The following is a 24,422-nucleotide window of genomic DNA, read 5'->3' as shown; positions in this document are numbered from 1 at the left end:
CGGGCAGTGCAGAGTGACAGCAGGGGGGGGCGACAGGGAGCTCAGGCCAGTTTGAAATGTGGATCCGTCAGTTCTTACCTTGGTGACTCTGGGCAATTGTTCATTAACTTCTCTCATCCTCAGCGGCCCCACCTGTAGGACGGGATGCTAAGAGTCCCTATGTCATAAAGCTGCTGCAGTATGTGGGAGTGTGGTACCCTAATGCATGTGACAGCACTGCCTGGTCCTGTTTTTCCTCGGTTTTTCCGACTGTTAGGTGCTAACAGGCGGTGGTTTTCTCCTTGGTGTGCTGTGACATGTGAGGATGCACCCCAGGATTATTTCAGGGTGCTCTGTGAAAAACACCAGTGTAACACTACCCTCATTTTTCTAACACGGTGCCTTTTTCAGATGATCGTTGTTATAAAGAAATGAAAGACCAAAAAACCAGTTTTCCCTTAGTCTTTCTTCTTCTGGGAAAATCCAGCCTTTTGGCCTGAACTCAGACCCCAAGTTACAGAGATTTCAGAAACTCACGGGAAAAGTACCACAGTTTGAGTGGGAAATGGACAAATTTTTATCACAAGTGATAAGAAGGAAAGTAAAATCAATCAACTTGAAGGATGCACAAAAAATAAAAAGGATGCACATAAAAGCAGTCAGCTTATAAAGATTTCAGCCTTATTGTTATATTCTCTGATTTCAGATTTAGGAAAGGTTCCCTTTCATAAAATCATAAAACACTTCTGAAGCTACTTTTAATTTGAAAGGAAAAAAAAAAATTTTTTTAGAACAAAGAAGTATATAGTTGATGTCTCATTTGATTTTATCGATGCAACTACTTTAGAAACTTGTCACCTAATTTTTGTTTTGTTTTTCTGTTCTTCTTTTTTTTCTTTTCTGACTTTCTTTTATTTTCTCCTCAACCAGAAAATGTTTACTCATTCAGATGAGACATTCTAGACTGTGGTGAGACACCTCAGTTTCCTGTCGGACAGACTATTCTGTGTTCAGAGCTGTTGACAACATAGTGTCACTGCTTTCTGAGATGATATTCACTGTCTGTGGATGGTGTTTGCAGCTGCAGTACTCGAGTCTCCCACGTGAAGTCGGCTCTCTGGACCTGGAGGACATGAAAAAGAACCCACCTACCGATGCAGGAGACATAAGAGATGCAAGTTTGATCCCTGGGTCGGGAAGATCCCCGGAGGAGGAAGTGGCAACCCATTCCAGTATTCTCGCCTGGAGAATCCCATGGCCAGACGAGCCTGGCGGGCTGCAGTCCATGGGGTCGCAAAAGAGTTGGACACGGCTGAAGCGACTGAGCACTGCTCTCGCCCCTCCGCAGCCTCACCCGCTTACAGGTGCTGCGGCCCCAGCAGGGGTCTGGGATGAGACAGCGAGCCCAGGAGGGGTCTGGGATGAGACAGCGAGCCCAGGAGGGGTCTGGGATGAGACAGCGAGCCCAGCAGGGGTCTGGGATGAGACAGCGAGCCCAGGAGGGGTCTGGGATGAGACAGCGAGCCCAGCAGGGGTCTGGGATGAGACAGTCCTTGGTTTCTTCATGTTGTTGCCCCCGTGTACGTCAGTACCACACACAAGTGTCACATGCAGGACACTGGACCCACTCGCTGACCCCACACCTTCCACAGCTCATTCTTCCTTTTTTGTTTTGTTTCTCATCTTTTATTTATTTTTTTTTTTACAAGTCATTCTTAAAGATACTGCCTTTAGTTTATGGAACAGTTTGTGGCTTAGATGTCCAGCTAAAGTCAAATTTCTTAATTCAAAAACTAGGCATTTCACTTAAGTTTCATTGGGACTGTACACAGAATGTAAATTTGCACCTGCCAATTTATAAATTTACTCACTTGTCAGCAGCCCCGAAATAGTCCACGAATGCCACTTAGAGGAGGTCATACCCTCTCAGAGCGCCGATGATTCAGGAGAATTCACAGGTGAGGGAGGAGGGGAAGGAAGTGAAGGTTTTAGGGAAATGGGGAAGAGGGAGCCCCCCTCCCACAATTCAGTGCGTGGGGGAAACTTCTTCCACGAAGGGACCCCTATGACCCCTCCACTTTCCAGGATGGGTTTAGGTGACTGATGGTGAGAAAAGCCCTACTTTTGGGAGATGATGAAAGAGCCTGGGGCCACAGAACTTGCTTGAAAAAAAAAAATACCGCAATGTTTCCCGATTTTCCATAGGAATTAAGGGCACTCATTACAGAAATGGCGAAGCAGAAGAACCCTGACACCCCCATCCTCGGTCCTCACTTCTCAAGATGACGGCAGAAAACGGGACAACCGGCCTTTGACTGCACAGCCTGGGCAGCCTTGGTGCTGAATTTCACACTGAAGGCTCGAGAAAGGGGTATTTTGGAAGGCCGAGCACATTTACAGACTGACTTTAAATTAGCCATCTGCTCCACACACCTTCTAAGGTGACTCCCAGATACCCTCCATTGATAAATGCGTGCACCGTGCACAGATGCCAACAACATCCTGACCTGAGCTGCTGAGCCGTGGGCTCAGAGCCTAATGGAGACTGACAGGGTGCCCTGTCCACCCGGGAAGACACGCCCGGCAGCAGCCTCAGGACCCGTGACCTTCTCTGCATAATTTAACCACGGCAATGGGAGAGCCTCAGGCTTCCTCTAAGGGAAGACTCTAACTCTGAATTTGGGGGCGGGGTGTTCCGACTGATTAGAAGAAAGATCCTGCCTTGGTGGAAAACACAACGCATCTTGACATTTCTTTCAGAGTGTGCAATCCGGAGGTTTTCTCTTTTTTAAAAACATAGAAAACTCCCTGAATACTTAAGTTCTCTCTCTCCAGCCCCTTTCACAGAACTAAAAATAAATCAACCATTCAAGGAGATGCTTAGCTCCGAGGCCAGCTTTCTTAACTGTGTTCATTAACATTCTGCCGAATGATTTCACTACTTATTATTTTAACATCTATTTTTTCTAATAATCCCAAAGCTATATTATGACAGAATAGGTGGGCAGTGCCCGCAGATTTCAAGGGCCACCAGTAACCGAGCATTGCTCTTACTGCAGGCCAGTCCATCCCGTCAGACAGGTCACAGTTTAGCCCCAGGGGCCACCATGGAAGGCGGGGCTGGCCGCCACAGGACGCACAGGAGGAGGGTCTGTGTGTGTGTTCACGCCAAGTCTCTCCAGATCCATTCAAAGTGAAACAAGGAGAGGAAAAATAACAATACAAGGCTATGTATTCAGGAGAAAAAGAGCAAAAAGGAGTTTTCACAGTGACAGATAAAGAAATCAGGTTTAGTCTTTGCATATCCTGGGTTCACCTCATTGACTCAGGGTGTCACTGATGGAAGCAAACTGTGCTTGCCTCTAACATGCCAACAATCTGCTCTCCGTGCCCACTCTCCTGGACGTTTTTGGAACTGAAGAGGAAGCTTCCTGGCTGTTCCTCGCGGCAGGTTACTGGCCCCTATGTGCTGATTCACTGCGTGGGTCAGGGTATCAGCCTGGAAGGTGACTCAGCGGGACCCACCTTTCACTAATCATTGCCCCTAGGTCACTACCAACACAGCTCATTATCAAAAGGAACCCTTCACGGGCTGACTTTCACATTCAGTCCCACTGTGATTTTTTTTTTTCCGACAATGAAGATTTCCACTTTCCCATAAAAGCTTCTGATGCACAATTCTGTCAACTGGGATTCTTTTAAATTAAAAAAGAAAAAAGGTACCCCTGTTAATTGTGGTTATCAAGGGACTGAAATGGTATCAGTCACATAGGTCTGCAAGCCTGGCTTTCATTATGGAGGACAAAACATTTTTATTCACTGCCTGTTATTAAAATTTTAGAGGGATGTCAATCATGGTGGCTGCGCTGGATACATGACCCTTGCTGGAAATCTGCCCCCCTCCCCCCTCCCCACCTCCCAGCGTTCAAACCCATTAAAAAAAATAAACACAACTCTGGAGGGTAAAAGAATCTGCCTGCAATGCGGGAGACCTGGGTTCGATCCCTGGGTTGGGAAGATCCCCTGGAGGAGGAAATGGCAACCCACTCCAGTATTCTTGCCGGGAGAACCCCATGCACAGAGGTGCCTGGGGGGCTACAGTCCATGGGGTAGCAAATGGACGCAACTGAGCAACTAACACTTTCCACTTTTTGGAGGGTACTATGCAGGAATTATCAGCCCCCAATATTCTCATTATATAACTGGAGATGCCAGAGAGAGAAAAGCAACTTCTGAGCAGCTTACTCTAAGGTTTAACACCTAAGCCAACAGGACAGGTTTGTGGTTCTTTCCCCTTACTGTCTTCTTCGACCTCTGAACCAATCCCAAATTCAGACAACAGCATGGTCCAAAGGCCAGGCGGGCCTCATGACTTACCTGCCATCTGCTGAATGCCACTGAATGCACCCAGGTTGCTGGAGGAGGTGGCCTGCTGTAGAAGCTGAAAAAAAAACAAAAACACCAAAAACAGAGAAATGTGCTGTCAAAAAGAAACACAGTTGAGGACAAAGAAACTTCCCTTGTCCACAGGGGCACATCCAGTTCCCTTTACATTCACACAGTCAGCTACTGCTGCCTCGTAATGGCTAAAGGTTCCCAGCGTTGGAGCCATAAATCCACATTAATGTCTAATCTCTATTAAGGAACACAGACACCGGGGAGACTCAATAACGTCACTGCCTTAAACAATTCATCAATTTACAATTTTTAACAACCAGGTGTTAAATCTATGGAAACCAACATGGCGTGACTAATGCTATCTCTCTGGAGCTTAGTAGTTCTCGTAACTCATCTCTGTCAATCAGGGTCCCACCCTGGGTCTCCTCCGCTTTCCTTCACAGCTGCCTGTCCTACAACCTTCATTAGGAACGCACAGATTCGCTGACTCCTGGACTAACAGAGAAGCCGCTGAGATACCTACAGAGATAAATGTGTCTATTCACAGCTCCACAGCTGCAGTCATAACTATAGGATAAAGACAACGGTCAGCCATTTCAAGGTGGTCTTTGTGGGCACAGAGGAACACACTATTTGTCAAAACTTAGAACTATCTGGTGCTATATACATTGATGCTATTATTATAAATGTATCAGCATCTTCTAAAGAGAAATGAAGACAGCTATGAAAAGGTCTGTGCATTTTGTCTCTGGAGCTTCCAGAAGTAGGTTTATCCCGCACGGAGAAGCAGTGGGCAGCTCAAGGTAAGGCATGTGATTACCATTGGGCAGCACTCCTTTATTTGTTCAAATAAGCTGAATAACAGGCTAACTTAGGGTTCCCCTGGTGGCTCAGAGGGTCAAAGACCTGACTGCAGGGCGGGGAAACCGGGTTCAATCCCTGGGTCGGGAAGATCCCCCAGAGAAGGAAATATCAATCCACTCCAGTATTCTTGCCTGGAGAATGCCATGAACAGAGGAGCCTGGCGGGCTACAGTCCATGGGGTCACAAAGAGTCAGACACGGCTGAGCGACTTTCACTTAGGTGCTGTCCTAAGTGTGTGACTACACTTACTGACAGCCTCCTTCTGGTGGATCAGTACAGCCACAGTCTGTACCCTGGAGCGAGTGTGGAGCTGCCTCCTATGCTCAGAAGTCCACGGATGTCAAGAGCATAGATTCACCACATCTATTATTAAAAAACTGCCACGGTTCTGTGAGCTGAGGAGGAACCAGAAGAATTCACTATTCACAAAATGGGCTCTCATCGTTCAGCTGGAGCTCTGCAGACACTAACGGACAATGCTGCCACTCCTGCAGGTAAGCGTCGGCCTCCTCAGCTCTAGGAGGAGACTCCACAACGGTGTGGGACTCACAGACCCGCACCCAGCAGCTGACTTGATTCTACCCAAGTCCTAGTTGCAACGACACTATGGGGATTAGTGTGAACAGTTATCAGAAAGAGGTCTACACTTTTCACTCATCCTTCTGGGTTTGGTGTAACAGACCACTAGGTGTTATACCCAGACATACACAGACTCTCACACGCAGAGTGACGAAGTGGAGGAAGCCAGGGATGATCCGTTTTGACCGAGAGAAATCCCTTCTCTTGGTTTGATTTCTCAGGTTTCCCATTCTCTTGTGGTTGTGAGAGAATGGAGCTCTGCACAATTTTTTAAACATTGAAGCTTAGTCAAATTAAATTCGCTTTGAAGACACTTTGAGGGATTAATAATTTCTACTGGAGGAAGTTGCAATACCTGGAGGGTCATTAACCTGAGGATTCTTTCCACTGACAACCACACTGGTGAGCCAGAGTCAGAATCTACCCTCAATACAAAGAAACAGGTGCTGGGGCTGGGGCCAGAAGACTGGGACAGGCACAGGGGTCCTGGCTCCTGGGAACAGTGGAACACGAAGCTGGATCCTTAGAAACTCTGAAAAGGTGGGCTTGCCACCAATCTATGATAGAAATCCTAGTTTTAATTTTTTATTTCAGCAATAAAAATCTTTTATATTTTCATATTTAATATATAAAATATATAAATTTATAATTGATATATAACTATACAAATTATATACAATTTATTTTATATTTTATTTCAGCAAGACCTGAGGAAATTTCACACCAGGTCCTTGTGGATAAGATGGAAAAATGGCTAGAAGGTGACAGCAAACTTGGTTACCTTCTTCTATCAATGACTCAGGGGAAGGCAGGAGAGGCAAGCTTCTCCCGAAAGACATGCAGACGTGTCACGAGTAGCTATGGCTCGTCAGACCCCGACAGGCGTGAGGGTGGGTAAAGGAGGACTACCAGGGACTTCCCTGGTGGTCCAGTGGTTGAGAGTCTGCCTTGCAATGCAGGAGATGTGGGTGTGACCCCTGATCTGGAAACTACGATCCCATCTGCATGGGGCAACTAAGCCCATGCATCGCAACTGGGAAGCCTGTGCACTGCAACAAAAAGTACTGTGTGATGACAGTGAAGACCCCACAAACCTCGACTGAGACCCGACACGGCCAAACAAGTAAATATTAACATAAAAGGGGAACGTGAGTCATATCTCCTTGGAGAAGCAGCCAGGCTGGATGGAGAGAGCACATGGAGGGTGGAAATCCTGCCTGACCACCAGCACCACGACCTTGGGTGAAGTAACAAAACCTCTTCAAGCCGCTCCCTTCCCTCACCTGCAGGAGCAGGGGGATCACCTTTCAAGGTTACAGGGAGGGCTGTTTTGCAGAACAGTGTCGGTTCTGCTGCAAAGGACAGCTCATGGGTCATACTATCCTGAGGGCAACAGTTCAAAGGTCAGGACAGAATTAGGACACACATAACCAGACAGAGGCTAGAATTAAAGGCCCAAATGCACAATATAAAATTAATTAATGTGTAGTCTGGCAGAAAAGTGGAGTAGAGAAGCATGGTTCAGCACTAGTTCAAGTAAAAATAAGCAAAACATTAGAGGAGTATGAGCTGCCTTCCACCACTCTCAAGCTACGTGTAGATGCTCTGAAGTTCACACTAGGGCTTGCTCCTCATGCTGTTTAGATCTTACCAGGGGAATGGTCTTACATTTTGACTCTGGCATTTTAATAAAGACAGCGGCAAAGTGAAATGGGAAAAAAAAAAAAAAAAAAACGGAAAAGGGGAGAAAAAAAAAGGAGGTGAAAGTTTAGAAACAATGAACTGTAAGGGATGGTTGAAAAGAACAGGGTCTATTTGTCCTGAAACAGGATCTGAGTTTCGGGTTTCCAACAGATAAAGAAACATTTGAACTGAATCAACATCCCTCCTCTGGGAAGACCCAGTGAAGGACGGTTCCACGAGGCCTCCCTCCTAGGTCCTGCGAGGAACACCCTGCCCTGGGCATAGAGAGCCAGCTGGCCACGGCTGCCTTAAATCATGGTGTGGGAAGCGTGCCGCATCCCTCCTGATGCAGGAGCTGATGCTGGAACACTGGTTAACACCCAGCCTTGTGGAGCTCTGCTCAGCCTCCATCGAACTAGACAGAACAGTCCATCCTTGTGCTCATCAATTTCACCTGGAAAAACTCTGCACCAATGCCAAGAATTTCCTGGCACTCACAGCGTCCCGAGGCTGAGCTTTTGGTGTACTGAGGGAACAAGGAGTCTGGAAGAGCTCCAGGGGCAGGGCTCTCTCTCCCTCTGGGGACCCCACGTTCCCCCCACCCCCATCCACAGGAACTTACCGCCAGGTACTGCGGGGTGAGGCCGCCCAGACCCGTCAGGTTCCCCCAGGTGGCAGTGTTGAGCTGCTGCATCTGCTGCGCCAGTTGCTGCTGGAGGCGCCTTTGCTCCTTGTCCTTCTGGGTATCCGCGAACTTCACCACGATCGGTGAAGAGCAGCCCTGTGGTCAGACACAGCGGAAAGTGAAGAGGGGGTTACAGCCTGGTCCACTGGGCTCGGGACACTCAGTCAGCGTGGGGCCTAGCTTTCTGAACGACTGTGCAGCAGAGGGGACGGGCTGGGTGGGTTTTTAAGTGGAGTGATGGTCCTTCGTCTTCTCTGAGTAGCACCATCAACAGAATATTCCAGGGTCTGTCACTGGGGTCTGTGGGGCTCTGGTGCTTGAAGAAGCCATTTTGCTCTCATGATCTGCTTATGACAGTGCCTCGCCTTCTCTCTTCAGGGGTCTTCCTTCCACCATCCCAGGACCTCCTCAAGGACAAGAGACCTGATCACTGGCCCTTAATCAAGCTTCACGGTTCGTTTGTCTGAAAGATGGACTCGTCGCGGTGTCTCTGTCTGTCGCTATGTGTGACCAGGGCACAGAGGGGGGAGACAGAGTGGGAGTGAGAGTGCCTCTCATTCACGTCTTTTTTTTTTCATTTTTTTTTTTTACTCTTTCCAGTGCTCAGTTAAGCATTTTTTAACTTCAGAATGGTGGGAATTACATCAACCCGGTAATATAATTGGGAGAAGTGGGTTTCGTTTTTAGGAACTTGGATAAAGGAAGGAGATATCCAGGGAATGCAGGCATGAACCCATGTCACTGTCCCCATGTTTTTAGAAAATCTCCTCCTTCTCTGTCACATCTAAGCTATCACTAATCCCAGGCTACTGCAAATCAAAAATGAAATATCAGGACCGTGTTCTAGTCCAGGGAGATATATGTCAAATGGGAGGTGGAGATTTCTACTTGGCTTCTTTTCCTAATCAATCTTGCTGTTCCAGGAGCTTCTTTCCATGTCCACTTCCTTTAAAAGGCAGGATCGGAGGTAGTGAGTGAGAAATGGCCATAGGTTATGTAACAGGACCAGCATCTTTGAGATGGAGACGGTCCTTAGGGAAAGTGAGGGCCTAACACCCCAGGCAGGAGGACTTCCTTTTAAAAGCACTTTTCAACATTCGCCACTTGGTAAACACTCAGTGGAAACCAATTGGTTTCCCTCTTCAAACAGCTTACTACACATTCCATCACAATTAAAGCTGTGAAATTTTGCTGAGAAAAAAGAAGTTAATTCTACCCAAGTGATTAAAAAAAAACAACACACTTTTATTGAAACTCAGCGTGATAACAGACCTCTCTCTTCTGTCAGAAATTTAATATTTCTATTTAACTGAGCTTTCCCCTTCCCTTTGGGTTCATTTTTCTTTCTGTTAGAGAACAAAGTTGCATTTTTTTTTTTTTCTTGTCACCTTGGGTAGTTCCTGGGGATGGTGCTATGCACAGATGAGGCAATCATGCCTGTTGTTAACCCCCAAAATGTGGGAAAACTGGGGTGACTGGCTGATGGACCTCCAGTGGATTGATCTTCAGCTCTGGGGGTCACAGTCACAACCCAGGATGTTAAGAGTCAATAAACTGCATAAAAGTAACATTTCTACCATTAAGAAAAAAAAATCTATACTTCATTTTTCTTTGTCTGCTCTGTATTTTAGTGCTTCATCATTTTAAAGAGAGCAAAACCACTCTGAAGATGGAAATTATAGACAGCAAGGGTTTTGCATGGCAAGGACTGTTATTCTATCAAATTCATTCTGGAACAAATTATAGCATCTCCTCCTAACAGTTCACTTATGGTTGACTTTTCTTCCTTCCTTAAATACCAGAAAATGATACAAAGGCAGAAAATCAGGCCCATGATTATAGCTCAAAAAATGACTTGTATAAACTATGAAAGGGAAAAAACAGGGTAGGCAGAGACTGGAGGAAGGTGGGAAAAATCAAGGTACCATATAAAATTAATGACTTCTTTAAAGAATGTGTTCATTTAAACTTTAACAGTCACATCATTTTGAATTCGTATCTCTTAGATCATACATCTTGGTTGAAGATGTAAGCCAGAGTCCTAAAAATAATGTGATTAATTAAAAGAGAAAAGAAAACAAACTTCAGTTATACAACTCTAATGAGACTGCATAATAATCTTCCATTTAAATGTCAATATTTTTGAGTTAAACAAGAAATTTAAGTGTCTAAGGGCTCCTCTGAATAAGCATGGATGTCCATATTTAAAAACAAGTGCATCAGATCTGATTTCTGATAAGAGCGATATTAACAAAGGATAAATGACTTCTGAAGAAGGAATACGCCCCATTCTCTATAGCAAATTCTTTTCCTTCTGAGAGCCTGTTATTTTCTTGGTTTGGCCTCATACCCAGTTCTGCTGTATTTTCTCGTGTTCTCTGTCTGTAGGGATGTAGAGAACACAATCCTCCCATTTGGGTGGGGGGCCCTGGGTGAGGGCACTGGGGTGGCAATGTTTCCAACAGGGCTGAAATAGCTGGGGTGAAAAAAATAATCTAAGGTGAGACCAGTCAGGTGCAGATCACTCCATCACAGGAAATAAAAATATTTAAGAGTGAAACACACATGTATATCAAGACTTTCTTTTTCTTAATAGTCCTTTCACTTTCATTTCCAGGCTGACCTGCAGCTGGAAACCAGGTCGATCCACCACAGTGGAGCCGTCCAAGGTTAAGAGAAAGGGCGGGGGACGAGGGTGGGAGGGGAGCACACACATGATCACATGTGTAACTGCATGTTGTTCGAGACTGGATTCCTAAGGTATTTCAAATCCCGCTAATTCTCTCTTATTGTGGCCGACTTTCACCTGAGCTTGCCTTCACGTAGTGGGGGGTGTGAGTGCCTTAAAAATGCATTGCACTGAAAGGAAAACACAGTGATTATATAAGGTATGTTAGGAATACTGAGGTCAAAAGGAAGTCTGAAAAAGACAACAGGCTTTGCAATGCTGTCAAAACTCAGAAAAGTACAGTAAACATTGACTGACAAGGCCATGCACACTCTCGTCCCCACACGTCCACCCACCCTGCTGCTCCCTAGAAAGTCTGCCCGCAGAGCAAGACCCAGAAAGATCACTGAGCTCCCGGCATGCTTCGGGAGATGCAGCATGGCCAAAAAAAAAAAAAAAAAAACCAAACAGAAAAACCGAACAACAAAAAAATTAAAACCCCCCGCAAAAGTGGAGGCAAAAAAGCAGCTCAAACAATAGAGAACTTTTGGCACATTAAATAAAACTGAAAAAAAAAAAAATCTTTTTTTCTTTCAAAAGATGAAAAACATAACTTGAGGTAATAGTACAAAGCCACCTCCAGAAAAGATCACCCGTACACAAAGATACAGTTTACATGATACAGCAGAACATGCACTCCCAAAGGATTCTATCAGACAATACAGAGTAAGGAACCGCAGATCACTCTTGGAATGCTTTTGTGCAAATCCCTGAAAGGCCATGACCCAAATCACAGACTCAGAGGACAGAGCCGTCGTCTACATTTCTGGGCCCATGCCAGCGTATTTCTCTTCCCCCAAAGCCACTGTTGTCTCTCGTTAAGGAGACCACATTGGAGCCTTCGAGTTTCTTGGTTACTGTGGTTGTTTTTTTTTTTTTTTTTTAGTAAGGGGGCAAATCTAATTTTCGGCAGGGGGAGGCTCTCATACATGAACATTTGCGCTGGTTCCATCTTGTAGGAGAAGTCTTAACTTTCTCCGACACTGCTGATGCAAAAACAATTCTGTTTGTCTTGATTAAAGGTCACTTGACCTCACATTGAAAAAGAAGACAAAAAAAGAAATGAAAGAGCCCTGTGACTGAGCACGGGGCCCACTGCAATTTGGAATGGGGGCTGTTAGCCGTTCAACCCATCCCACCCCGGGGGCTGGGGCATGTACTTGGTCCTTGAGGGGGGCACAAAGATGCCCGGGTTAAATGGCATCGTGAACTTTACACGGCAGGACCTGGGCCACTGCAACAAAAGGCTCAGAAAAGAATGCAGAGCGAGTGGAAGGTTTTACTAGGTGCGTTTCCAGTCATTAGGGGAAAAATCCAGAGAGGAGAGAGCGTGGGAGGGAGAAGAAAGTGGGGCGGGGGGAGAGAGGTTAAGGGAGGAGGAGGATGGATGATGGAGAGAAGGATGGTGAAGGTTTACATCTGTGATTGCCATGTGAACAATCCACACAGGAGAGAGTCGCTTTCCATTCCCCACCACTTGCACGAAGGAACAAAGAAAGGGCAGATGATACAGTACCTCCATGGTCTGAGACTGATGCATGGCTTTGATTGCATTCTGTGCCATTGCCCTTGTAGAAAACGTGACAAACGCACAGCCTGTGGGAAACAAGGGGACAGGGAGCAGGAAAGACAAAAACAACAAGACAAAAGGTTTGGACGCTTGTTAAACCAACACAGTCTACGAGAACTGCCACAGGACGCCACTGTTCTCTGTAGTACATGAAACCAACACCTTCTCTCTCTGGTTTCAGTCTCATGTTGCTTTTCTACTTACAGTGCTGACTTGCTAATCTGACCAAAGCAGAGAGAGTCACTGATGGATTCGTTTATTTATTTTTAGAATGGAGTCCAGGGAAAGGAGGCTGGGAACTCTTTCTTTTTTTAATTTTAAAGTTTTTTTTAGCCACAGGTTTGAAATGCGCAAGACCTAGTTTGCATTTTCTAAAATAAAGAGTTGCAATTTTACATTTTCTCCTTGGCTGAGGGCATCCACCCATTCCGGTTCTATATTTCAAATGGGAGCCTTGCTTTTTAAGCAGCCAATAATAAAATCCTCACACCCAGGGCAAATTAGCAAAGAGATTCCAATAGTTTGAAATGTCAGCAAATAAATATACCTCATCTTTTCTGGGGGGTTTAAAAATTAGATATATGTATAAATACACATTCATGTTACGTAAATGCAAATAAATATACTCAAATCCTGTACAAACTACTTAGTAACTGTTAATGATGAACAAAAACAAACCCCTTATTAACAAATGCGCCATTACTCTGGGAATATTCAACAGTGCATATAAAGTAAAATGTAAACAGTTGCATTGGATTTGTTATTTGCAGCAAATCTCCATGACTTCTGAAAGTTGCGACTTGTGGTTTCTATCAGAGACTGGACCTCAAGTGGAACATACACAAGACAATGCACATTTCTCTGAATGTCTCCCCTGAGGCCCATTGAACCCTCCACGGCTACTTTTTTTTCCCGGCTGTAAAATAACTAGCATCCATAGGACTCCTTGCAGCAGTGTCAGCTACCATGCAGGTCACCGCTCCAACTACATGGCTCACTGCCCTTTCCACTAATAAAAACACTGCCTTCTAAAATTTACATTTTATTTATCATGCACCCTTGGGCTTCTCAGAGAAGAAGACTGTGAAATTAATGCAGATTCAGGCTGATTTTATAATAATACCACGGCACACTAAAAGCTTAGCTAAAGCAATGCAGACTATTTCACTTATGATCTCTAATGACTTTAAAAGTGCATTGATTTTCAGCTTCTTTAGCCTTGCACAGTTTGAACTTAGGTATCAGAGAATAATTTAGTGTTCCACTCAATTGCCTCAAAACATTATTATTATTGCTACTTAAAAAGATTTCCAAATGAAGCAGATCTAAACACTGAGGGGCCAAAGCTTGTCATCTCAGAGTGAGTGCACGGAAGTGGAATTCTGGCACCCATCACGTGAGACGGGTGCCTCTACGGCCAGGAAGCCAAGCAGAAAACTCCACATCTAAACAACCAGCGCCTGGCTCGCTGCGTGGGAGTCACTGTGGGGAACATGGAGTACATTTTCTCTGTTTGCTCTGCATGTGTACCTGGGGAGATTATCAAGTCAATACTGTATTAGCACTTTTTCATCAAACAGCAATAAGAGAAAGCAATGCCTGCCCACACCCCCAAAGCACAACAACATCCAGTCATGAAAAAAAGTCAATGCATTTTTTTTTTTTTTTTTTGCATCATGCTGTAAGTTTTAATACACAAAAACTCTCAGTACATGGGAGGTTCATCTCATTCACCTCTATGTTACGCTGTCCTAATGAAGCCTGCAGTCTAGCTCACTAAGAATGCCAAGCCATTTCTTAGTTCTTCCGACATCACAGCAGCTGGTGAAGCTGTTTGAGCATGGTGCCTATATCTATACTGGCTGTGGTTTCGGTCATCAACAGAAGCAGCTGGGCGGCCTCCTCTAAGGCATCGAGATGAGATGATGTGTGTAATGCCGTGAGAGACCTACAACAGGACCTCTGCTGGCTCCATACTGAAATGTACTCCGCTCCAAGATGAGAGAGTCCCAAATTTACCATCCGTTTCAAAGTAATATCTCTTGAAGACTGTGATTATCACTGACACTATTAACAGGGGAAATAAGACCGGGAGATTTTTCTTTCTTATTTCTTATCTGGAGATTGCAGGAGAGGCAGAGGAGATCATCTAATGGAGGCAGATCTGAAACCATGGGCTAACTCTGTTTCATTCACTTTGCTCTTGTTATTTGGGGGCATGTGCCAAACTGAGTGTCCAAGCGGAGATTCAGGATGCATAAAAAAACATGTAAAATGTCAACAAAAATCAATTAGGCACAGTATATGCATTTACTACAATTTCAGAGCAAGCAGAACTTTTGTTAACTTCAGGAGAAAGATCTAGCAATTAACAGGTCTCAAAAGAAAGTCTAGCAAGGGAACAATGAAGTGATCTCTCTATAAACTCAAAGCACTCATTGCCCTTTGCTCTATGAAACCTGCAATTAAAAGCTTGACTGATGCTTCTAATTATACAGTCCTCATCCCCTCCCAAAAAATGATCTGACAAATCTGATGACTTCTTTAACCTTTTAATTCTGTCGGCAGCAGTGCAGTGAGAGAAAACCTGTCTCCTAGGGGCTCTGTCAAGTTCCACGCTCTGTGCTGTGTTCAGTTACTTAAGGGAGAAAAACGACTGTGTCATTTAGAAAGGGGGAGCACGTGTCTGTCTGCCGCTCTCGATAAAGTCAAGCAACTTCAGAACCAGATGTTCCATGGGCTGGTAGCTTGCTAACCTTTGCGACGTCTCTAAAACAGGAGGGCATGGGGAGTCCTACGACTAGGTTCATGTTGTTTTCAGCACCACTGAAAACACTGGCTTTGGAGTGAGCCCTCAAATCTGTGGCTTTTCACTAACATAGGGTCACTTGAGTGCCTATGGTCAAAATGGGCTGGTGCTTTCTTCCACAAGCCAATCAGATGACTTTCCACTGGATAGAAATGTCTTAGGTCCACTGTCCCCCTTCGCTTTCTACAAGTGAGCTGCTGGGTACACTGGGTCTCAGCAGGACAAGTGCTCTGATTTTATAGGGTCAGCCCTCAACTGTTCTAGGCTGTCATACATGCTGGCAAAATGCAGGAGAACTTAGATTTGGGGGAAAAAAATACAGGTACCAAGATAATGAGGCTACTTTTGGTGGTAGTGGTAGGGCGGGTAAGACAGCCTATATATCTTAAAGCTTCCAAATACATAATAGCAAAAAAAAAAAAGGCAAAAATTCCATCTGTAAATGTACCCAACCTGTAATTTAGCTTGCCACTATTTATTGTCTCCACTTTCAGAGTGTCAGAGATTGCTAATAGAAATGAAAGGAGTTGAATTTCTCTTATTACGGTGAGGTTGTCTTCCTGCTGTTGGAATAGATAAATGATTGACTGGGGAAAGGTTTCTCAAAGTAATTTCCTCCTACAGACAGGATCTAAGGAAAGCACAGAGCCCTGTCACTGAGCAGATTTTGGTACCCATCTATTACACTTGTCATTTCGATTGAAAGGATATCTTAACTCAGGTGTTCTACCTTTTCTCTAGGGTGCAAGGAAATTTTGAGAGAACTAGACGAATTCTTGCTGTGCACCAAAAAGACAGCGAGAGAGAAGAAAGGAAGGAAAAAAGCAGAGGCACTAGCACTTTTAAAAGCACATGCAATGATGCCAAGGCCTCTTGTTTTCTGCTGCTTCTTTGAAAGAGCAGCAACGGCCACTTTATTTCAACTGAAGGAAGCATAATTTAAGATAACTTGTGTGGCACGAGAAGATGTCAGCTTATGGAAAACCTGTTTATAAATTCCTCTTCAGCTGTAGGAAGATCTTAGTGCAGCCAGTTTTCTTCTCTGTATCTTATAAGCAGGATTTAAACTACTCCATGAGTAAAACTCTGGAGCATCAGAATTAATACAATGATACACAACCCCCAAGGTCAGGTTCGTTTATTTAAAACTGGCATGGAGAGATCGTTCATTCAAGGCTCCCGAGGTTGAGGGAAGGCTAGGACCTCGGAGTTGGCAAAATCTCACTCCTGAGATGAGACTGGAAGAGTATCCAGAGCAGGATGTCACTCAGTCACGTCTGACTCTGCGACCCTGTGGACTGGACCTGCCAGGCTCCTCTGTCCATGGAATTCTCTAGGCAAGAATACTGGAGTGGGTTGCCATTTCCTACTCCAGCAGATCTTCCTGACCCAGGGATCGAACCTGCATCTCTTGTGTCTCCTGCATTGGCAGGTGGATTCTTTACCACTGAGCCACCTGGGGAGGATGACAAGATGCAGCTAATAACCCAGGAGGCCTCTGGCACAGGTTCCCATATATCTGAGCATTGGGGCACCATGTGGACATGACTAAAATGTCACGATCAAAACTCAGTCCTCTCCCTGCACATGTTTTAAAAGTCAAGAGCCCACCCCCATATTTCAGATCAGATACAATGAAAACAAATGAGGATATAATGGCTACATCCAGACTGTGCTCACCAACATCCCTGAAAATATGGCCAATTCCTTTGTCAACGGTTTTGGCAGGAGCATGTTGGAACATCATAAACACAGCTGGAATATTCTTAAACAAGCAGAAAGTTACCTTAAATGGCAGTGAAGATCTGACTGCAGTTCATGGGAAAGAAGAACGAAATCAACCCCTTCACTGTCTCTGAGTTACAGATATCGTGTTGCCACGGTGTAGCAAACCTGGCAGACCATACCCAAGTCATTCAATCTGACCGTGGGATTGCGGGTGAGAACGTGTGTATTTTAGGAAACGGACATGCTCAGGTCTCACTGTCCAGTAGATGTGTTGGTGTAGGAGTCTGAGGCTTTGCTTCTGAGAGCAGATGTCTTGTTTTACCTGCCACGGGTGGGCTCGTGGAATCTGGCCTGCTTCTCTGTGAAGGCTCACGTGGGGGGCCTGAGAGGCAGATCTGCCATTGCAGAAAGATCTGAATCTCACGAAGGGCTGAAAAGCATTTCAAACCAGGTTTTCCAAAATGGCAGAATGGGTTACTGCCCCCAAAGGAGAAGATGCATGTTTAGGTGTGGGCAAATGGAGTAAAGTGGGCAAAGTCTTGATGTCTGTTGAGTCATTTCAACAGGCCTGGCAGGTGCTGTCCATGTATAGACATGACAGTTTCCCTGGGGGTGAGGGCAGGATGGGCGGTCCTGTCTTAAAACACGGCACAGATCTGGGTGCTGGTGAATAACTACGGGGCTTTTAAAACAGTCTTTCTTGCCTATATGGAGATCATGGTTCTTTTTTTTTTTTTTAAAACAGTGATTCTAACTGAAAGTATAGTAGGACTTGATAAGTGTGAGTTCTGGCAGCTACTCTCGTTTGGGGCAGGGGTACTGAATCAACAAGCCTGGAGGAAGCGCAGCGTAACACCTGCCAGGTAGGAATGTCAACTATTGACATGGCAGAGAAGGAAAGACATCAGATGCCTGTTAGAGACCCAGGGCTGCTAACTGGAAGTGTGCACAACTCAAGGGCATCTCTCCCCCATCATAATCATGTGGTTCGATTTAAATCCTTTCCTACTGACTAGTTTATACCCTGGTCTAGTATTAAAAGGTGCTTTTCAGAGCAGCCAATCTCTCATTTCGCTTCATTTTTATTTATTCTGTAAACAGCTGAGCCAGCAACAGGCATGGAGACCAGAAATGCTGAGTGTTCCTGCTTGGGAGTGCCACTGATGGGAGATACTTATTAATATTTGATTGAAAACTGCAATTCTTTAATGAAAGCAAAATAGTAGCATGAAAGAGAATTGTTCTTTCAACAAATACACTGATTCAGGAGCAGTCCCCAGTACCCAGGAGTCCCTGGATACTGCTAATTGAAAAATGCACCACAGTCTGTCTTTATATTTCAGAACAAATGACTATAAATGAGCATTTTCTTTTTGCCATAGGGGATTCTCATCAGTTTGCTAGAAATTCAGAAATTACTTTTCTGTTGGAAAAAAAGGGGGCAAGGAAGAGGATTCTACTCTTTACATTAAACCAGCGTTTGCATAAAATACTGAAGAAAGTGTAACTTGTTTCAGAAATAGGCTGCTTCCGGTGTCAAGTGCTGGTTCATCAACCGAATGGCAGGCTGAACTGGCCAATTTTTCTCATCAAGTACGGTGTCCTGATGCTCTTTTCTGTGAAAGTTTTGGCTGCTTTAAAATCTCAACTGCAGAAGTATCTAACATATGCTTGAGGATCTCTAGACACCAGTGCTGTTCCCATCACTGCCCCCACTGGAGAGGTGGATAAACTGAGTCAGAGACTCAAGTTTGTAAATCAGCAGAGGGAGAACAGAAGTCCAGCATGCCTACCTCATAGTCAAGGCCTCCATCACACGCTATGAATGGTCTGCTTCCACAAAAATGTAGAAGCATTCCCTGGTCATCCAGTAGTTAGGGCCCTGTGCTTTCACTGCCAAGGGACCGGGTTTGATTCCTGATTGGGGAACTAAGATCCTGCACGCTGCAGTGCAGCCAAAAAAAAAAAGAAGAAGATAATAAAAACGCAGAAGCTAACGACGCCCTATTAGAGGAGAAGGGCACATATTTTGACTGCTGCCATCTTCATGGGGGAAACTGAGGACAGAGACAGGAAAAGGAGTGGACAGCGCCCCATGAGTTACTCTGGGGAAGTTCTAGGTCTGGGCCCCAGGGTCATCGGCCTCCAAGGCACTATACGGTTCACCATGACTGTCTGTTCCTTGCCCGTGCTGTACGCCTGAGCAAATGAAAAATGCAAAGGTAACACGGAAACGTGAGTGAGAGTTGTAATGGTGGAGAATGGTGGTTCTTAGGACTGAACTGGCAGCAGAAAAGGGTTCACGAAAATACTCTCGTCTTTCTTGCCTATTTAATTCAGCCATGCCATATTTCCCCCAGGCGTTCGCTCTCCTGGACTGTGTGCCTGTCTGTCTCTCCCGGCTGCAGCAGGACTGGATGATCCGATGTGATGGCCAGCTCTCCTGGCGTGGGGCTGCTGGGGTGCTGCAGAGGGATCCAGGACGCAAACCCTGGCAGCCTTCTGCTTGCGAGGCTGTCCGGGTCCCCAGCACAAGGAGCCAGCTGGGGTGATGCTGGTGGAGGCACATGTGCTAAGTGCTGGATTAGCTCAAGGCATTGGGTCTGCTACACAGGGATGCCACTTGACATGATGTCTTGCTCAGCTTTTACACGCCCATCTTTTCAGGGAGTGTTAAGCATCATTTCCAGGCCGCCGCCTCCTCTCTCTCTCTCTCTCTCTTTTAAAGCCACTTTCAGAAGGAAATGTAGGGATCACAAGCTCAGAGTTATTCCTCCTCCTCTCCTAGTCTTCCTCGACACTCTCTTTGTTTTGGGGCTCTGGGGGTGGAGGCAGGTGGAAAGCTTTTGTTCCCTGTGCCATTCAGCAGCTGACATCGGGAAGTTTTATGTCTAAAAGTCAAAGGAACACATGTTCTTCCTCCCAGGGTGCAGAGTTTAGGGAAGACTAGGGAGATGAGTGAACACTAGTTCCTTGATGCTCAAGGCCCAAACTTTTCTTTCAACATGGGGTTGAGGACAGGGGCAGGCAGTGTAGTCCTAGAACCAGAGGTGGGGGGCCGAGAGACATTTCTAATTATTCCTGTGGAACTTGCCTTGGAAACTTCATTAATTGAATGAAATCCTCTCTGTGTTGCCAAAACAGCTTTCTTATGAGAATGGACAAATGTGTTTTACATGTACGGCTTCCCCTGGGCCTCGCTGAGCTGACTTAGGGAACTTAGTCAGATGACCGGGGACCCGGTGACAAGCCTTATGAGTGGTTTAAGGAAGGAGGTGTATGGCCTTGTCAAAGGGGGAGGTAAGTGTGGAAAGAGAACAGTCATCTCCAACCACCTTGCATCGCTGTTGGCGAAAATGCTGGTTTTCCTCAGTGCTGGAAAGCCCAGTCTTTGCCTCTATCCTGGTGACAAAGAAGAACCTGCAATCTGCTGGATGAAGTCATTTCTCTGTCATTTAATGGACTCCCTATGTTTAAGACTCCAGGAGGTTTGCTCTTTGCTCTAAAACCCTAACACAGGCTGGGTTACTCTGAGTCTGTATCTGCTCTATGCTATGCAGGGCATTTTTTTTTTTTTTTCTTCTTGGTTTATTTCTCTGTGAAGAGGCCCAAACCCTCAACACCTCTTCCAGGAACAGGCAGAAAGTCAGAAAACTAAGATGCAAGCGGCACACATTCTCTCTTGCCCGCCAAGTCTCTCCCCCACCCATTCCCAATCTCCTCTAATCTGAGACTGAAAAGCGATGTGTAATGCCAGGGCAGCCTGTAGGCCTCCTGTCTGACAGTGATAACCTGAGCTAATATGCTGGCACCAGGACCTTCTCGACTCGAGAAATAAGAGGTGATCATTCCCGCCACGGTGAAAAGTTCGGGCTGGCTAAGTTCGTCCCGTGGGGCGTGTCTCGGGGCGACCTCCGGCCACGCGCGGGGCTGCGTCTACCTTGGCTGGGACGCGGGGCTCCAATTAGCGCGGAAGGGCAGAGACGCTGCAGACAGCACACTCACCTCGGCTCAGCCCGTCGGGCCCCCGGAGGATCCGGCATTCTTCTATCTGGCCAAACGGAGAAAACATCACCCGGATATCATTCTCGTTACATTTCTTCGAAACCATTCCTATGAACAATTTTCTGTCTTCCACGGCTAGGAGATAGAAATAATGAATGAGCTGAGGCCATTTCATCTTACTCCTTGCAGGCAACGCTTCATCACCACCTCCGACCGCCCCAAGGCTAACTCTTCAGACGCCCAGGCCACCTCTGTCCTCCCACCCGGCCCTTCCTCAGTGTCTCAGCTCCTATTCCGACGGCAGGAGTTTGTACACTAACCAAACATCTCCAAGGGACATGGAACACTGTTTTTAAGTCCTTTCCCTCCATTTTTAAGCAAACAGTAGTATGTTCACTAAAACGGTAAAGTTCTGGGTAACTGCTAAGTGATACCCTTGCACAGAGGTATTTAGGGATACAAATGTTGTTTTATGGTTGGGGGTGGTGGGGGATAGATGTTCTCTTAACTTGAGTGACAGGGAAAGAGAATGGTCAGCAGAGGAAAAACACAGAAACCGAGTGAAAAAGTGGGCAACAAAGCTTTTAACAAAGCGCTGACGGAAGAAAACATTCTCCTTCTCTGATTTCAAGCAGCTTCGTCCTCAGGGGTCCAGACGAGAACGGGAGAGAAGCGATGAGAACTTCTCCAGGGAGCTGGCTTCTGTTGGTAGTGCTGGCTACCCAGCCCCAGCCAGGGCAGCACACGTGGTCTGCACCCTATGACTAAAGATGAAGGCAGCTGCAGCCAGGAGAACGTGGCTGCAGTTATTTAAGAATCTCGTGTGTGTGTGGGGCGGTCCATCTCAGAGTGAAATCCATCAACAACAAAAGAAGTACAAGGAAGGAACAATACTATTCTGTCCATTTGGAGATACAATTTTTTTTGGGGGGGTTGCTGCACACAGCATGTGGGATCTTACAGGAGACCTTAGTTCCCCAGCCAGGGATTGAACCCGTGCCCCTTGAAGTGGAAGTGCAGAGTCTTAACCACTAACTTAACCAGGGAAGACCGGGAGGTAGGATTCATGATGAACGGAAATGCATTTGGGTGTCAGGGCAACAAGGCGCAAATTCTAACCCTGGAAGCTGACAGTGGGTAGAGATTAGGGAAGGTTTATTCTTGATGACCTGGGAAATTTTCCGCCTAAACCAATGTGCTTGAGCTCAGGATAACAGCGTATGCTCAGTCTCAAAGGCAGGACTATTATGGACTTCAACACAGCCTGCTGTAGGAGAGCGCAAAAGATTGTCCTAGAGGCCCTCAGGGAGAAGGCTTGCTTATTTCCCATGTTTCACTTCATTTCTTAGAATAATAATAATAAAAATAATAATAAAAGATAGCCAGCTACAGCAGCACTTCAGAAAGTCCTAGCTTAAGGGATCCTTTTATATCTGTATTATAATCTCGTCATTGCTATTTAATTGGCTTTCATTCCTGTTTCTCTTACTCTTTCCCTGGACAGTAAGTATCTCATTATCCTCTAACTGGCAAGAGTGTATTTGAGACTTGCCAGGGCCAATTGCTTCAGGTACCGAAGTCAGACTCCGTGGTCTGTGTCTTCCGGGAGCCGGAACGGACGATCTGTTGATGTAATGGAGAGAGACTGGTTTCCTCTGAAGCTACGCCACCCTGGAGAGTGCGGCAGGAAGGGGGAAGTCTGGTCTGTGACGTCCACCCCAGTAGCTAAGGCCGCCTGTGGCCACTGAGCACTCTGAAAGCTGGCCAGTATGTGCGAGAAGGTGAATTCTTCCTGTGACATGATTTTCACTAATTTAAAAGCCGCATGTGACTGCTACATTGGACAGGGTGGCGCTGAGGGGGTAGGAGCTCACAGTCCTAGAATCCCAGGCTGGAAGTAACAGCCTTGAAAGACCATGTTGGGTGACTCTAAAGAGATGCGCGAGGCCCAGCAGGGGGAAGGGTCTGGCCAGGGGTCCTTCCACAAGGAGGTAGCCTGACCTGGACCAGGATCTGGTACCCTCCCTAGCCCAGGGTTCTGCTCTCTCCACCGTGTTTCTGGCGAGTCTGGAGGAGTCAGACAAGGCCAGGAGAGGAGGCCAGGGCTGTGACTTGGGGACCCTGGTCCTCACTCCAGCACTTCCAGGAAGGTGATGGGTGACCTTGGGGGCTAAGCAGACCTCTCTGGAACGTAGTCTTATAGTCCACAGAATGAAGGTTTCAACTTGATTCTTTCTCTTCTTTTCTTTCCTTTCTCTCTCTCTCAAGTGATGGAGAGAAGGTAGCCCAGTTATATGGTTCACTGACTGAAGTACTTGGGTTTGGAGGCTCATGAACTTCAGAATCCCCTTCTGCCAGCCCCTCTCTCCACACTGGGTGCAGCTCCCAAGACAATGCAGAGAAAAGAGGGTTCCAAGGAATTCAGGCTGAAAAAACCACAAGTCCATAATCCCTGTGAACTATGAAATGTGCTCTAGGGTTTGAGAAAAGCTTGATATTAGACGTGGAATTGAAGTTGGACTTTAAGAAGCACCGGCAGGGTCTGGATGGACTGGTAGTAGGCTGGGGACATCACATATTAACCGGACAAGGCGCAGAGTCAGGGAAGAACAAGGGCGGCCCTTGGGGTGCCCAGAGGCAGGCAGCCTTACTGGAGCACCTGATGTATGATGTTCTGCTTCGCCAGCAGAGAAGGGGCTCAGTGCGGAAGGAAGGTCATCAGTGGTCCAGGGCCCCTGACCCTGTTGAGCCTTGTCGAGGAAGCAATGGGCATCACGGGCTCTGATTCTCGGGCAGAGGTCGTGGAGAACCCCAGTTGCTTTGTGCAGATGAAGATTTTTTCATTTAAGAAATCCTTTTTTCTCCTGTCAGAGTAAGTGGACCCCCAGTCATCTACTAGGAGCTGGTGAAGCACAATAAGTCAAAGGCTGGGTTGGCCCAAGGATCCAAGCATTTCTAGAAGCATCAGATACCAGAGAGGAGATGGTTTCTTGCCAATGGGAGCCTCTGAGCTCCAGTGTGAGGACCCCAGGGCCCCTTCAGCATGAGGCATTCCCCTGAACCGGAAGGGGAACAGACAGACTGACGGAAATGGGACCAAGGAGGGAGGGACACTTAGGGAAGGAGGGAAACCGTCCCGACCCCTTCGCACCCTCACCTCTGGGACTCCCACCCTCAGGAAGCTGTGGCTGACATCTCGATGAGTAAAAAACTAATTTCTGTTTTATTTCTTCTTATCCAGAAGAATCCAGTTTTGGTTCTTTCAAACAAAAGCAAAGGATAAGTCCCAGTTGGTCCTTGGTTTCCCTGGTAGACCTATAATTAGGGTATTTAACCAAAACAGTTTTCAGGGTTTGAGCTCTGTTGGGGTGGGAGAATGCTAGAGTCACCTAAA

At 46.2% G+C, this 24,422-nt stretch overlaps 1 protein-coding gene across 12 annotated transcripts in view; it reads right to left on the bottom strand.

The window, feature by feature from the left end:
• Nucleotides 1-24,422, bottom strand: part of CELF2 (CUGBP Elav-like family member 2) — a 550,854-nt gene that overhangs the window by 40,980 nt on the left and 485,452 nt on the right. For 11 of the 12 annotated variants that reach the window (XM_061126053.1, XM_061126051.1, XM_061126049.1 and 8 more), the window contains 4 exons: nucleotides 21,029-21,163; nucleotides 12,433-12,512; nucleotides 8,126-8,284; nucleotides 4,357-4,420 (listed from right to left, as the gene is read on the bottom strand). In XM_061126053.1, the coding sequence (XP_060982036.1) occupies nucleotides 4,357-4,420; nucleotides 8,126-8,284; nucleotides 12,433-12,512; nucleotides 21,029-21,163 (438 nt within the window). Of the gene's footprint in view, nucleotides 1-4,356; nucleotides 4,421-8,125; nucleotides 8,285-12,432; nucleotides 12,513-21,028; nucleotides 21,164-24,422 lie in introns of those variants that run through there. The other variant, XM_061126061.1, reaches the window with a different exon arrangement.

The sequence above is a fragment of the Dama dama genome, chromosome 23, assembly GCF_033118175.1.
Source record: "Dama dama isolate Ldn47 chromosome 23, ASM3311817v1, whole genome shotgun sequence".
NCBI classification, from domain to species: Eukaryota; Metazoa; Chordata; class Mammalia; order Artiodactyla; family Cervidae; genus Dama; species Dama dama.
Note: the sequence above shows the minus strand (reverse complement) of the source record. Positions and strands in the feature narration are given on the sequence as shown.